Raw genomic sequence first — 17,497 nt, 5'->3', positions numbered from 1 at the left:
ATTTGCAACAAATGGATACATATAGTGAAAATATTTGTGTGGGACCAGGAGAGGGAGGGGCTGGCGAGGAGAGAGAACAAATTTGTAGAGAGCTACAGGATTTGTTGTGTGGTCTTTTGGATCAAAAATCTTATACGTTATCTTATTGAGCATATTTAAAATATTATTTAACCCATTAGGAAATTAGCATAAAATAGACAATACACTATACCAGTTTGTAATACTTTTTATTTATGTTTCTTTCAGTTTAGAGGACATAACTTTAATGAGGTAGTCACTGTTTCTGTGCAATCCTAAGTTTTCCGATATAGTTTATTTTTAACCCAGAGCAAACAATCTACAGAACCAGATGATCACTCTGGAATCAGTAAAAGAATACTTTATCTTTCCATATCAGATGTTATCAATAACAACAACAGATTGGACCTCCTATTTATAACAAAGTCAATTTCTACGTTGTATGTATATAGTTATATATTACAAGAGGACTTGTGGCAATCATCACAGACTTCTGTATACTCATCCATAGTTCATCTGTGAAAATGATCTTTACCTATCTTGAAGGATACTTCATATTGTCTGCAAATTATCTAATCACCTTAATTCAGCTAACTTTTATAATAACTAATTTCTTCTGTTTTTAACAATTCATGAATGATCTCTTACTGCAGGACAACTAATGTTAGACCATTGCTTTTCATACAGATATTTTCTGCTTTAACATGTTTACTTATCTTTACACACAACTTCCAATTTTTTACCATCACTTATAAATTAACAAAATCAACTAGTGCCATGACTACCTTATACTTGAGTTTGTCCAGGATTGTCTTGCTACATTAGGGATAATAAAATAAATTCACTGTTTCACCTAGCCAAACAAGCCGACTTAATGAATTATTTTCTGTGCAATTGATTATTTTTATAAACATGAGCACCTCAAGAGACGCATCAACTCATTCAGGAGAGCAATCTTTGAATAAATAGACCCCTGATGGCCAGTACCACTATAATTGATATACTTGCTTAACTTAAACATGAAGCAAGCTTGGTTTTATATTCACTATTAAGTAGATGCAAGGTTATATATATTCAGAGATTAAAATGTAAGTTTTAAAATAAAAATTGCTGATACCACGAAGATGATGTGATTTAAAAAAAAAAAAACAAGAGAAAATAGTGGCATGTGAGCGACAGTCTAATTCAAATCATTTTTCTGCTTAATCACATGAAGTGACGTAGGAAGGACCATTACTTTCATATTGATTCAAAGGACGATGGAGTGATGGTAGTAGAAAGAAAGATGCAATCTGATTTATTTTGTCTTTACAGAACAGAGCTCTACAGTCAGTTTCAAGGCAGGAAGCCATCTCTACAGTGAGGTTTCCCTTAGGTTGATCTGAAGTGGGAGGTGGTTCACTTCTTGTCAGCACCATTGTTTGACCCTGGCTTAGGATTTAAGATGGGGTAGGAGGTCAGAGGGTGAATCCAATGTATTCAGCCATGAAGGATTTTATATATAATCATTTGGTAAAAATAGAAACACAGCAATGACATTTCATTTTGTGAATGTCCTTAATCAGGAAGGAAGGTTATAGAAAAATGAAAAGTTGCTCTATATAAAATAGCAGGTTTCAAAGATAAAAGATTGATATAATCATGAGCAATGTGAAAAGTATTTGCTAAAAATTAAGTATTAATCACATATCTGACATATTTATATCTATTATAATAAAATGCAAATTTTACTTGTATCATTTTGTGCTGTTCATATAATTCTGTAACACTCTACATTGCAGATAATATTTAATTTAGTTAATGTTCAATTTGCTGTCTCTATGAAATTATAAGTTCAGAAACTTACTCTGAAATACTCCGAAGAGTAGTATATAGAAGGCTGATAATTTATTATTGATTTGTATGATTATTTTAATATTAGAATATCCTCTTAAGTTTGCCAGGCAAAGTCTCTAATCATCACAGTATTGCTAATAACGCTTATTACTGATAAAAATGTGATCATATTTTGAAATTTTGCATTGGAGAACAAACTAAATTTTATCCAACTTTATTTTTGAGTACTAGTAAGTATATACTTGTATTTTTATTATATTACTACAAACTCAAATTTAAAGTTTTATTTGGTAATCTCTAATAACCTGGGATTTAAATGATAGGATACCTGGGAAATACTCCCAACCATTAAGTCAAGCTAAGTGAAACAAACAATAAGTTCCAGATATTTCCTATTTACTTTAGGTTAAAAATTATTAAAATTCATTAAGACAAAGAAGAAAATAAAAAATAAATCTAAGAGGTTAAAAAACTCCACGACTAGGCTCTTGCATTTGAGATATATATATTATAATGTGACATGCTTCAGTAGAATAGCGCTTTAGTTCAGGGGATGTTTTATTTGTTCGAATCAAGCCAGGGCCTAGAATTCGTGCTGACTTACATAATTATTTAGAGGCATTAACTATTCAGAAAAATCCAGACTGGAATCACTTCAAACTTTGTAGTAAACTTGAATCTCAAACCACATACATTTTTTAATTCCGATAGATGATAGTTTCAGTATTAAAAACATCTATTGTCATTCTTAAAATTGTTTTCCTTCCAAATAAAAGGGCAAGTAAATAATTTTATATTATTTTAAAGAGTCTTTGTATTTTCAGGGTAGTAAACTAAACTACTTCCTGGTAATTATTACCAAAAGTCCAAATGAGGTAATCAGTCTGAAGATATATTGCTGTCGAAGATTATGGAATTATAGCCGTCACTTATATGATGTGTCAAACTCACAGGGATAATATGTGCTTCCCAAGGAAATAAATATTTGTGATTGCATTTTGTGAGATAAAAGTAATAAGTAAAATATACTAATAGTGTCGTTTATAAAGAGGAATGTCTGAATGCTGTTTCTGAAAGATTATTTCCTTTCCTGATAAAATAATAAGGCCATATGCAAGTATAACAAAAGTAAGCCTTCGTCGTTTGGCTTGCCTTCTCTCAACCTCCTACCTATCCTGCACAAAGCACACTATGATCTGACCTCTATTTGTACTTTCAGAAAATGTTCTCTAGACCATTGCACACATATCCTACATATTAAATGGAGAATATAATTGATCAAAACTGTATTATATTTGAAGTCTGCGTAGAGAGTCCTTGCTAACAGGTGACATACTGATGATCCTACTGTATCTGTGAGAGCATCCAGTCAGGTACCTGCTGGAAAACTTTTATGGCTGTTTGATACCTAGTGTAAAATCAATTTAGAACATGCAGGTGATTTTTTTTTTTTTATACCTTTAAACATTGACAGCAGGGATCCAAAGGGATACATCTCATGGAAGGATGAGTGAGTGGAAAAACAGAAAATACTCAAATACTTTCCATGCTTCTCATGTTTTCTCACACAGTAGTTACCCTCCCGTTACCACTACCCACTGATAAAGTCCTCTGAAAATTGCTCGGCAACTAGACTCGATGAGCCGGATAGTCATAAATTGGAATTTCAGATTTAACACGTTGTCTGCCCAGTTCTTGCAAGATAATTCGAGGAAGTGAATGGTAGAGTTCAGAAACTAAGATAGGATAAGGTCGACCCGTCTTTACGGGAGGAAAACAGACTGATGATTGGTTACAGGTGTATAGGCTAAAGAGGGAGCCATGACCTTTCTTTTAAGCTGCTGTGGAGGAGAATCCACACGTTGCCTTTTAGCGAAAGATCTCCAAGAAGCAGTTAGGTCTGTGCCATGAAGCTAGACCCCCGGTGGAGACTGAGACTGTGCAAGTGGGAGCAACCAGGCAGCTGCCAGGAAGGACCCCAAGTGCTGAGGATGTTATGAGCTTCGGAAAGAATTCGAGACAGAAGCGATCAAAGCCCCCCCGAGGGACGCTGGTCCCGGGTGGTCTAATCAAGGCTCTCTAGAACTCAGGGGCCAAGTCCAGAGGAGCTAACCCAGGGAAGAAGTTCCCTGCAGTAGTGGACAAGTGTACTCAAGGCACCTTCCTCCTCCTCCGACCCTTCCGTTTGTCCCTTACCTTGGTTGGAGACGTGACTGCAGTCGCCGGTCCAAGCTGTCAGCAGGGGCAAGAAGAAACCAAATTGCAAAAGAAATTCCCGGACTTCGCAGCCCCCCATGGCTCTCGCTGGTTCTCTTCTCCTCCTTAAAAAGAAGTGGCCGCAGCAGCGAAGCCAGGTGTTCCTAGTGGGGTGGGGGTCCTGAACCAAGCCCTCTTCTTCCTCCTCCTCCTCTTCCTCCTCCACCCGGTCCGCAGGGGAAGTCCCGGGGCGCCCCCCGCGCGAGGCCCCGTGAGCAGGGCACGAGGGTCCAGGCTGCCCAGGTGCAGGAGCGGCTGCTTGAGGGGACGATGCTGCCTGCGCCGCCGGAGAGCTCCTGGCGGCTGGAGGCGAGGGGAATTGCATCCACCACCGTGTCCCGCTCGAGCTAGGACTATTCACTTGGGCCCAGGAGAGCGCGCGCGCAAGAGCGAGCTCAGGCTGTAGTTTGGGGGAGGGGATGGTGGACGGGGGAGGGTGCCTCTAGGAGGTTCCTGGGGGTGGGTAGGGACATCCGGGCGGGTAGTGAAGGTGCAGTTCTGGGGACCCAAGTGCCTCTTTGGACCCAAGTGGGCACTTGCAGAGCCCAGATCAGAGGAGGCACAGCAGATTGCAAGGGTAGCCTGGGCATCCAGAACTTTCCTGTGTCTGGTGTCTCAGAAACCCGAGAACGAGGCTCAGCGGGATCTCAAGTGGTCCAAAGGAGGGGCGGACTGAACACTCAGCCTCTTGACTGTGTGGCCTGGGCTGAGTGTCGCTTCGTGACCACCGACTCGGCGGCATCTGCGCCGCCCCCCGGCCGTAGCAGCGGTTTATTGGATATCACTGAAGCTACCTTAGTCCCCCAAAACACTTGCGCCCTCCCCTCCCCCATGTAACGATGTGCTGTCAGTTCTGGACACCACCTTTCCCTTCAAGACATTTCTGCTACCAGAAAGGGTGAGGGTCGCAGGTCAGCGCTCCTGGCCCCGGGCACAGCTTGGCGAAGGTAGTGGTCAGCCCTGACGTGTCTGAGTGCCATCCTCCCAAACTTGGCCACCGAGATTTGCGGCCACCTCTCCTGTCCTGAATCCTTGGAAAGCATAGGGAGAGAAGAGGTTATTGAGAGGAGTCACTGCGGGCTGGAAGTCTACTGGTGCCCGGAGCCTCCGTTCCCCCAGATCTTTGCATCCGCAGAAGGTGGCGACTTCGCCCTGGAGGTCATTAGCATCATCACAGCAGCTTTGGTGCCCGGCTTCCAAGGGCCTGGATAGCCCGCTGTTCCGCCGCGGCGTCGGGCTAGAAGCTGGGAGCAGCCCAAGGTCTGAGCGATGCGTGGCTAAGTCGAAGGCAGCGCGCGGCGGACGGTGCGCTCTCCTTGCTCGAGATGCCCCTTCTCAACACCCTCTGTTTCCCAGGTCGGGGCGCTCCTCAGCCGGTTCACTGGCTACTTACTTGGTGGAACCCCGCCCTGGACCGAGGCACAGGACTAGCTGATAGGAAGGGATGTTGCCACCTGCAGTCTCCAAGCTGTAGCCCTGCTGCTGGCCGAAAAGGGTGCGTGGAGGGCAGGGCCCTAGAGCGCTGCTGAGCTCGGTGGAGCCCCGCGATCTCCCGTCTGGCAGCAGCTGTGGCTCGGGTGCAGTCAATTCGGCGCTAGAGGGGGTTAGTAGACAACAAAAATTCCTCCACTGCTAGCAGGTGGAAGAGCAAAGAGGAGGCTAAACCTGCAGAAAAAGCAGAAGGATGTTTTCAGGTTAAACTTAGAATGTTTGTTAGTCGCTCATCAGTGGCGTTGGATTTTCTGTAATAGATTCGTTAACGTCGTTGTCGTTTTCTTTATTGAAGAGGAACAAATTATCAAGCTTGAGTAAGGTTTTCTTATTTTTTTTAATGTCTTCAAAGGCACTAGGAAGGGGATATTGGATTTTTTTTTTTCGTGATGACACTGGAGAAAAGTGAAGCTAATTTGTACAGATTGGAAGGATATTTTTCTGATGGGTTCAGGTCGGGAATAGTTATGTCAGGAACTTAAGGTTGGGTCAAAATTTTAGCAGGGATGTTAGAAAATGAAAGAAGGTTTCCTTGGATTCCCATGCTGCCCAGTGGCGTTTGTGGCTCGCATCCTAGTTAAAGGATTTCAGTCCATGACTTACAGTCAATCAGAAGGGAATGAGAGAGGAGCAAGGGAAGCCCAGAATCCAAAAGAGTAATGCAACATGCAAGTGGGACCCAGAGTGTAATGACACTTTCTGATTGGTGGCCACTTTCATGCTAATTATGAGTTCAAACCCATCTTGTTTTCAAAGATGCGCATGCCAATTTAAATGTATGCAAATCACACCTACAAAGATGGAGTTCCTATATCCCTGTTTACAGTCGGGTAATCTGATTTCACTACTCATTTTTCCAGTGTTACTGATATTAACTAACGACATAGGTACTTGTAAATTCAATTTGCTTTACTAACTCAGGTGTAAAATAAAAATCTTCACGAGTACACCACTCGGCATTCTGTCTAACTAATGTTTTCAGAGTGCTTAATGACTATGCTGGTGGATGGATTCTAAATAATAATTCTTTTGTACATTCGAGTAGTGGAAAAATTAACATAATATCAGTATGGTATTTGTAAACGAACATCTAAGGAGTAACCGGGAAGTAGGATATCACGTGAGATGTAAACGAATGGAATGATTAATAAAAAAAAGAACAGTAAACGAACATCTAAATCCAAGTTTTCATGCTTAATTTCCATCTTGAATTTGAACGAGTTAATTATAAACAGTGAAAACATAAGAAGCTTTACTTCAAATCATATTAGATGGGAGTGATTCAAATGAAAAGGAAAAAAAGGAACGGACAAAGATATCAAAGCTGTGGGTCATTTCCCAAGACTTCCGCTCGATTTCCCAGCATAATGCAATGAATGTAGAAAGCAGAAGCCTCAAATTAATTCTAACCATTGATTAAATTGAGGCTTCTCTTCTCCTATACCAATGGTTTATCTCTGCATTATTTCCTTAAATAAGCCATGATAGAGCTTCACAGAATACGTATTACCAATTGATCATAACTGTCGTATTAATGTTGACTTTTTAAGAAAAAAATAACAAGATTAAGCACTCGTCTTATGTTTAGAAATACTTTGGTCCTGTCTCTTACATTTGATCAATGAAATCTTAAGGACATTCCTCTAATAGAAGAGTAAATTTATCATAATTTGGATTGTGGTTATTAATTCCAACTTTATAGTAATAAAACAATCTGGTCATTTATGTCCACACAAAGTATACAAACCTGTGTACATTCAAAAAGGTTTTGTTGGTGGTGGTGGTGGTGTTCATATGCCTACTTTTCTTCTCTCAGGGAAGAGTTAAGGAGTAAACAAGTTTGTATGAGGAAAAATAACTGGCTGAATAAACCTGCCTTGGAATACTCAGCCATAAACTGTTCCGAATGTCTCTATAAAACCCCTCCCCTTAGAGTTCAATGAGCCCTGTGGAAGAAGAGGCCAAGTATGAGAGACACAGGGAAAGTTCTCACTTTGCATTATAAAGAAGGACAGCCAGATATGAACTATTACAGACATATTTCAAACTGTTTAAACCATTTTCTTAAAGAGACTTCTTCCGTTGCCAGAGATCTTGAATAGCCTCCTGGTCAGTCATCCGAAAACAATACTCCACATAATTAATGAACTTGGCTTCCACTTTGGGAAGAGAACCACCTCAATTGCCAAGAATGAGTTGTCTAAAATGCCTGTTTAGTTTTCAAGGATGGAACTCCACCCTTTACTAGTTTTCAAGTATCTATAGGACATGGTAATACTGGAAGTCAGATGTGGAAATGGTAGCGAGTCAAAAATAAACATGTGAAATAAACTCATTATTTTAATAAGGTAAAAAGAAAAGAAAAGAAGGGAAGAGAAAAGAAAGGAAAAGAAGCGATCCAAAGGGAAGGAGAACGCCAAGATAAGGAGCTTTCAGTCAATGTAAACAAAGCTCATATGGATCATGGATTCCAGTTCAGTGCTTTGATGAGTTTCCCGAGTGTTAAAACAAGCTCTGCTTCTGTCTTGTCCTGGGCTCTTTTCCTTCTGTTGCTATATCCAACTTCGATAAGATTTTTTTGTTTGTTTGTTTGTTTGTTTGTTTGTTTTTTGTTCTTTTTGTTTTATGTTAAAAAGCCTGTTTGTTTTCTCACAAGAGACAGAAGGGTGTAGGTCCAAATGGGAGCAGAGGTGGTGAGGAGTAGAGGAAAGGAATATCACAATCATGATATATTTATTTATGTGAGAAAAAAATCCTGTTTTCAATAAAATAAAAAGAAGTAATTAGAAAAACGCAGCCATGAGTATCATATATGAACTAGATGAGATTGCAGGAAACAGAGATCCACTTCTGCCTTGATTTTTTTGGCAGTGTTTTATATTTGCTGACATGTGACAGTTTCAAAATTATAGGCCGCTCAAAGAACCAGATGCAATATTCATGTTGATTTATCTGCACTTGTCGATTTGAATCATACCCATATTCATAAAAGCATTCATGCCCCATTTTTCAGAGCTACATTGTTCAGAATTCTTTTGTATTCCTTCAGAACATTGTTCTTCAAGATATATGGGGTTGGGTTTCAGGTAAGAAATGATTAAATTTTTATTAAGTGAAAGATCTACGACACAAAATTCCAGCCCAAGGATTCACTTGCAGTAGAAATAACAGTATTCACAACGCCTAGTGCTATTTACTTTGTAAAATGATGAGGAGAGTGGAGATTTAACCCGCAATTAATTCCTTCGAGGAAAAACAAGAAGGATTAGGTTGTTTAATCCTCAGCATGTTTCAAGGCTGGAGAAAGGCTCAAGTATGTTATTCTGGGAGAAAAATAAATTAGTCGATTTACACCAGTAATTTGTATTCTCTAAGGTCAAGAAAGAAGAAACATAAATAAAGAGTTCTGAGCCTTAAAAATGTCATGGAATATCTGGTCTTAAAGGATTAAGTTTGCACTGTTGATATACACAATTGAATGATGCTTTTTACTGGTACCAAAGCCAATGACCTGCTGTGGATGATACTATTTTCATGACATCAAATTTGATATATTAATTAAGGAAATATTGACTTGTATATGGTCTAGCATGGTAAAAATGTAAGAAAAAATCAACAGCTAATGTAAAGAAGATCTACAAATTCAAATATTCAAATTCAAATTCAAATAGTTGAGGTTCTTTGCCTAGAAATTACATATATATATATTTTCAGTGAACAAAGAACTTCCCTAATTTTTTTTACTGTATAAAAACAACACACAAAAGATTAAGCTCAAATAATTTCCTTGCTTTTTATATATTTTAAGAAAAATATTAAATAAATTAGTATTAAATCAATGTAGTATAATTTTTGATAACAAATATGCACTAATGTATACCAACTTAATCGTTGTGATTTCTTGCTTTACCAACCTGAAAATTTTTATGTTTAACTACAGAAGTATATCATGCCTTACTGCAAATACTGTAACTTCTTTATGTTTTCAATACTACAGAATTGAACTCTGAAGTAGAATGGATCTCATTATGAGCTTTTGTTCTTAGGGTGAATAAAGACAATTCTTACAATGGCTTCAGGTAAAAAGGTGTAAAAATATGTCTTATGTATATATAATAATTTAAAATGTCTTGTTAAAATAGTTGGTATTAGTTTTGAATAATCTTTGAAAAATAAAACTACATTCAAATGTTTTTTCTCTAATAGACATAAAGGTAAAAGTATTGGATTATTCTAAAAATTGTCATAAATATGTTAAATTTTACCAAAACATACATTTACCCCTGTAATTCCATCCCTTACTAGTCAGAGGAGGTATAACTGTATATTTAAGGCATAGTCCATGAGTTATGGTCTAGCCTGTGCTATAGAGTAAAGCTCTGTGAAATAATCAAATAAACATTTCATTACTTAGAAACTTTTTTGTAGAGATGTTTTTGAAAATTTCCAGTGTCCCTGGGACAATCACCTAAGCGCAGAGTTAGGCATCAATAAAATGAATGTGTTTATCATATTAGTGATATAGTAAGTCTACAATACTTTTAGTTATTTTATAATTATATTTGGAAACCTATAGATAGTTATATTCTGTTAAAACAAGCATATTATGGTTAGAGTAATATGGAATTCCTCACATAAAGTGCATATTAGGTACATTAAAATGTCATTGGGATGTTATAGCTTATATGGAATATAACATTGTGACTAAAACTTCCTTTTCAATTTTTCAAACTTAATGTACAAGAAAACATGTCAAGGCTCAGAACCACAATCACAAACCCTGCTGACAAAAATTCTGAAATACTTCGATACGGGAAATTTGGAACAAACACCTGCTTATGAGTGACATCTAAAAAATCACTTTTCTTTGTCTAACATATCGTGTACTTTGATTAATAGTAAAAAATAATTTGCATAGTTAATATCAAAATACCTAAAATGTATACTTCATAACTCCTAATGAAATGATAATATTGATAATAAACTTATGCTTAAATATCTGCTCTTGTAAAATCTAGCTTTGTTATTTTCCTGGGGTAGGGCACAGAGAGTTTCAATGTGAGAAAAGCACAAGACAGAGTGGAAATATATTTTACTACATTCCTATTAGACTGCTTGAATATAAACTAAGAACATTATCCTGATATATGTTTTACAAGGAGAATAAATCACATGAATTTAACTGTAGAAATATCATTTCAAGTTATTTTACTTTTTTCAATCAGTGCTTGCCTGTTTGACATTTAGAAAATGCTAGTTAATGATATTTACTTTTATTCAACAAAAACAAAGTTGTTTTGACACAGCTGGTCAATCTGGAGCATGAAAGATGAACTAAATGACTTGTTACCTATAAAATGGAATAAATTTACATCTTATCACTTAAAATCCTCTACATGATTTATGCAAATTATTTTGTGGATAGCATTGTAAATGCTACTTAGTTGAACCTAGTTGAATAATTCCGCAATTGTGTGGCCTTTAATACAATATTTGATGTAGGCAAGTGGGTCTACATAAGAGGATGAACCTCACTATATAAGGAGTGTGTTATCTCATAAAATAAGTAGTTACAGTGAGGAACACGTTATGAGTCATTTACTGTAAGGTCAAAATTTTTGATCTGTGTTGGATTAATCCAGATTCCTGTGTTAGACATAGAAACTCAATCACAGTATTTTTGGTATACTTTCTATGACCTTTGGGACCAATGCAAGAGAGAATATTGTTTGAAAAGCAAATGCTGAAGTAGAAAAGTATTCTAGAGTTCGTGCTTTCATTGAAGGACACAAATGCATTGTATAACTCTAATATATGAATAAATATATTTCTCCTTTACTAATGGAAAAACAAAATTTCTGAATGAAGCATGTGTGTTGCTCCCTCTAATTACAGAACACTGTCACTAACAAGACAAGAAGGTAATAAGACACCAGGTGCTTTCACTGATGTGTGCCTATTCCTCTATGTGCATTTCTTGTGATCTTTCTTTGACTCTTTTTCTTATTTGGATGTTTTGTTATATTCAGATTTGTTTGGTTTTTATTTATCTTATCATACTGCATTTTATTATTATTCCTTAGATGCCTGTTTATTTTCTGAGAAGAAAGAGAAAGGGTGTAGATCCTGATGGGAGGGCAGAGGGGAAGAATTGAGAGGAGTGCGAGGCAGAAAAACTGTAATCAGCATATATTTGAAAATTATCTATTTTCAATAAAAGAAACAACTGGTGAGAATTGCCTTCTTAATATTTTATTGGATTAGTGAGATGAAATAGAAGTTGATCATTCAAATACAGCTTTAATATTTAGAAAATTAACTCAATTATATACACATTATTTAACTAATATGTCTTTTGAGTGCCATAGTTTTGAAATAATTCAGAAGTCACCATACACCATGCTCACACAATATTGCAACTGTACTGGCGAGAGTCCATTAAAACCATGGTGTCAGTAGACTCAGAAACGGTGTAAAGGTCCCAAAATGAATAACACCTGAGAGAGTTCAACGAGGTGTATCTGTCTTATTTTACGTTCCACTTTGTTCTGGGTTTGTTTTGTCTTTCATTCCCATGATTTTTATTTAAACAGATGGAAGAAACAATCACCCTTTTTCGTGGCCATTTTTTAAAATAAAAAGTTGCATATGAAAGTCAGCAGATCTGTTTCCCTCCTGTCACTTACAGCCCCTTAAAGCTCGCCATTAGATGGCATGCTAAAGCCTGAATTGGTCCATAGATTTAAAGTTAGAAAATGGTTACCAATACTTTACAAGTCGCCCAGTTTCCCAGGTACTAGATATAAACTAGTCACCATGGCCTAGGCATTCTGACTTCCACCTTTGCTTGTCATTACTATGCTGTCTCCTGAGTCCCACGATATTCACCAAAATAGGAAAATTCTGCACATACCCAATTTATGTGTAGTGGCCCATTTACTGATTTATAAAAACTTAGTCAATCTGGTCTCATTAAACTCCCATTACAGAATGCTTTCACTGAATCACCTCCCTAGTTAAATTCCCAAATGGCCCTGTCCTTATTTGAACCGGCCCATCACTGGCACAATGGTGACTCTCACGGCATTATTTCTATTTTTTGTGAAGGGTTTCTTTTAAGTAGAAGCTGTCTTCTGAAGTCTGAACTCATCCTTACTCATCTGTTCTGTTCTCTGCTCCATCTGCAGTCTCCTTTTCAAGTCCCAGCATAAATGATAAATAAAGCAGGGCTTGCTCACACAGAACTCACATGGACTAAGTACTTGCTGTGCATGTCATACTGCTGGAAACATATCATACATGCCAACCTTTCTACAGCCCTGTATGTAGCCTCATTTGACCCCTCTCAGAAATAATATTTCTCAAACTTAGGAGTTGTAGTGTAATGGCATGCAAAGCACGGGGTTACTTTTTTATTAATGAAATTAATTCTTTGTAGTTTCATACATTTACATAATTCATCCTGTTGCTCTCACATTGTCAGACCCTCTTTCTGACCCCTACACCTGGCAATCCTTCCTTACCGTTCCTGTTATAGCCTTTCCTCATAGTCATGCCTTATTTTCTGTTTTGTGGCCCACTGAGTTTAACAAGGGCCATCTGTATGATCATCTAGAAGGGTTTGGAGCTCTTTCTTCTGGGCACGGAATAGCCATCACAGTCATGAACTTGTAACAGGTATGGTCGCCTATGCTGGGCAGGCACAAAACTAATCTTGGTCACTGGTGTGGAGGGGGTCAAAGGACTCTGTCTTTCCCAGCTAACCTACTGGCTAATGAGGGTTTCCAAGGCAGGGCAAATCATTTTCTTTAGTTGATGACTACATTTTGAAGAGTGCCTCATCTTTTTTTTAAATGAATCTAGGAGATAATCAAGAGAAAGATGCTTCCACACTTGTTTGGTACTGAAGTTATACTGAATAAATATGGTGTGTGACAAAAGTGAGAGATAGTTGCATCTCCTATGTATGGTTACTTCAGTAAGGACTACCTACTGGTCCATGATTCCTTGTTAGTGCTATCAGTGAACCAAATATCTTACTATAAAGGTTATAGTTCACATTTTAAAAGCCTATTCGAGGCATAAATTAACATACAATCAGATGACATAATTATGTTTATCAGTCTTTTCTGTGGTAACTTTCACAGTGGTAATACTTTTTTCTGTTTCAAATCAGAATTCTAGAACCTTGCTATTCATTATTTCCACAAAACCAGCATAGATCACTCAAAGAAAATGCTACATGTAAAAGATATCTATTAGCTCTTTATTTTCAAATAAAGGTATGATGATGGTGACTAATAAAGGTTTAAAATATTGATTATATTTTCATAAAATTGGAGAAATTATCCATGAACCTTACACATAATAGTCATGTATCTTATGTCATTAAAATATACAGATTGTCTCGTGTGTGTGTGTGTGTGTGTGTGTGTGTGTGTGTATCCAGTATCAATGCTCTTATTAAAAGGATTATTATTTCGAAGCCCAGATTTGACTTTGTCAATTGTTTCTTAACTAAGAAAGTGTTAATTATTCTGGAAGTGTTATATAATTATAACAGTATCAGTAGTGAGATACCCAAATTCACAGTAAAAAATTTCGTCAGACCTTCAGCCAGACAGAACAAAATAATTTCATTGAAATGCTAACCATAGGTGCATGAGTTTGTGTAACTAAGAAAGATATGAAAGTCAGTAATTACAGACTTGTGTCAGTCTCTTATGAAAATGAACTTCTTTACTACATAGGCTAAAGATATTTGAGTAGGGTGATGTTTGTTATTGTTACAATTTAGGCCATATCTTTATCTTTAAGACTTCTCTATTCCTTCATTGAGAACTATCCTATTCTGCCTTGAACTTATAGTTATCCTGCTCCAGGAGTTATAAGTTATATATATAACATATATAACAGATGTGGACCATATACACCTGCTTTTAAAATTATTCTTTCAGTTTATAAGAATGATATAACAATACCAAAGAATAGAGGGTGATCAAAAATATCACCTATTTCTATAAAAATAAATAGATAAAATAGATAATATAAATAAAATAGTATATAAATATATAAATAGTATACAAAATAATAATATAAATAAGAATAGACATAAACATCTCTATTGTGCTATTATGAAATCATTAGTTTGTTTTTATATACTTTATTTAAATTACTTTCAGCTACTCAACCTAATCATGTATACTCACAGTAATTAACCAAAAATATGTGTTCAAGACTACATTGATTTCAATATTTTCATAAGTTGTTCAAGTTTATAGGACTTTGGATTTTAGTGAATAGATATTCTTATGATATATTTTAAAATAATCTATGAATGTAAACAGGTAAGAAGGTGATGATATTTTAGTGCAATTATCAAATAGTATAAGTCAAATAAGCATTATGAAGTCCTTACAATTTCTTAAAAGAATGTTCAGCATTGTCAACATGAGCATATAATATCATTGGGGCAGAATTTCAATGTGATGAAATGGATGTTGCTGCTACTATATTTATTTATTTATTTAACTTTTTGCCACTGTTTGACGCGGGAAAAAAACACCCTTTTTTCCCCCTGAGGAATGGCATTAATTTATAACTTCAATAAGTAAAACAGTGTGAATGAATTCCTGACCTAAAAATTGTGGGTAAAAATGCAAACTAATTTGAACTTATTTATTTTACTGTACTTTAAATATTTTCTTCCTTTGCCATCTTTTCTTTGGGACACACAATTATAAATTGTTCAGTTAAATTAGTATTTTGTGGCAACAAGATGGGGAGGGGCGAGAGAAGACATATCCCCAGAAATCCAACTCTGGAGACTAGACTCAGGGTGCAAACTTAAGTTTATTGTCCAGCCCATAAGCTTATATACAGTGTTTGGGCCAGTCCCAAGCCCCCAAGTCCTTGGCCAATCATCTGCTCACACTCTGATCCAGTCTAATGAGGTAACTCAGAAGGAGTCTGGGGAGTCTGCTCACCTGTGCCGACTTTTGTGATAATTGGGGAAGCAGCCACCACGCTGGCCTCCGTTCCGTTTTGCTGTCCCACTGGTGTGTAGGAAGCCAGTTTAGCTCTCATACATGGACCGTAGATCAAGACTCTTCTTCAGGCAATCCCACGAGCCTGTGGCACCTCGCCCTTCCCTCGCTCTCCACCCTACGTTTTTCTTCCACAAGGTTGACTTCCACACCTTTCACAGTATTTAGATATAAGTAAGTATTCGGATCTCTTTTTACATCATTTCATCAAAAGCTATGTTAGAAACCAACATTAATAATTAATAATACATTTAAACATCTGTATATTTCAGAGTAAACTGCCCAGATCACACAGAGAGTTAGGTGCCGCATTCTTTCGTCAGTGACTTGCTATTTGGCTGACAATAAATACTTTCTGGAAAAATTCATCCTTCATTACTTATTCATGTGGCTTTTAACATTGCTTGTAATTTAGTGCCATAAAGCAACCATTTCATTACACACGTGGACTCTGTAGGTCAGACGAGTCACAAAAGACATCGGGCTTGTCTCTACTCCAAGGGCAGAGGCCTCAGCTGAGCAAACTTAGTGTCTGTGTGGCCCAAGCGATATGAAGGTATTTTGATTGTGTATCTGGCAGCTGATGTAGGCTGGACCTCAGCTGGGCCCATCAGCAATAACTTCACATTTCTGTGTGGCTCTTTTTGTCTCTCCACAGCCCTGTTCAATTACAATTCTCTATTTGTTTTCACTAGTTAGAAGAGAAGCCACGCATTTTCACTGGTTTCCCAAACTTTCTAATGCTGTCACCCTTTAATACAGTTAAATAATTCATGTTGTGGTGATCCCCAATCATAAAATTACTTTCATTGCTACTTCATAACTAAGTTTTATTGTTATGAAATATAATATAAATATTTTCAGAGATAGAGATTTTTATAGGGGTCACAACCCATAGGCTGAGAACTACTGAATTAACCCTAAAGACTAAATGAACAAATACCCATTACATTGATTACAAAGCACCAGATTTGGCAAGAGACTTTGTGTCACATTAGTACAGTGTGATTGTCTGAAAGTTAAATTTCTGCTGATTATTCTGTTGGAATCGTATTCTCACCATCTCCTTTTGGAGTCATCAATGTTTTTAGAAACATAGGAACTTATTCTAGGTGGTGACTGCTTAACATGTATTCAATAAAACACTTTCTCCGAGAGTTGATGTAGAAAATATTGAATGTATGGTGATATGTTCTTGACATTAAAGTTGTGGTTGTTGAAGTATTGCCCTGATGTTCAGAACTGCAGGTGCAGGTGTCGGTGTCTGCCATCCCATATTGAAGAACTGGTATAATTCCTCAGATGGTGACTTCATGATAGAAGCACGAGATGTGATCCGAAGCAATCTAAAACATCACTTTTTGAAGAGCCACTCGAAATGAAATCTCCAGACTGGTGAAATGAGTCATTTCACACTTGAGGCAATGCTTCAAGTTTATCAGCAAGATTGGTACCAATACCACACAAATACAATCAAATATTAATGAAAGTATGCATAAGCAAATTATAATTGCAGTACTAATTAATAATTTAAGCATAAGTTTGTTGACATTTAGAAGGGGATGGTTTTGTCATGTGAAAGTAAGAATATTCATAGATACATAGCACAGCATGCATGCTGATAGTATCCTTAAAGGAAAAGTCAAATAGTATTGTCTATGAAAGGAGGGAGAGCAGTACAGCCAGAAAGAGAGGGAAGAAGGCTAGAGAGCATGAGAGATGATTAGAAACTTCCTAAGAAAATGTGTTAATTTATGTTTACATAAAATTACTCACCAGGTCATTTAAGCAGGGTTCACCTGGATTCACAGAAACTGAAACAGTAACTACACAGACTATGTAGGTCTGTA

The 17,497-nt window shown here is 37.0% G+C and overlaps 1 protein-coding gene across 1 annotated transcript in view; it reads right to left on the bottom strand.

The window, feature by feature from the left end:
- Nucleotides 1-4,804, bottom strand: part of Epha6 (Eph receptor A6) — a 951,337-nt gene extending 946,533 nt beyond the window's left edge. The window contains exon 1 of the mRNA NM_001419529.1: nucleotides 4,051-4,804. Within this exon, the coding sequence (NP_001406458.1) occupies nucleotides 4,051-4,435 (385 nt within the window). The 5' untranslated portion in view covers nucleotides 4,436-4,804. The remainder of the gene's footprint in view (nucleotides 1-4,050) is intronic.
- Between the last annotated feature and the right edge of the window lie 12,693 nt (nucleotides 4,805-17,497).

The sequence above is a fragment of the Rattus norvegicus genome, chromosome 11 (genome assembly GCF_036323735.1).
Source record: "Rattus norvegicus strain BN/NHsdMcwi chromosome 11, GRCr8, whole genome shotgun sequence".
In the NCBI taxonomy this organism is placed as follows: domain Eukaryota; kingdom Metazoa; phylum Chordata; class Mammalia; order Rodentia; family Muridae; genus Rattus; species Rattus norvegicus.
This window is presented reverse-complemented; position numbering and strand designations above follow the sequence as displayed.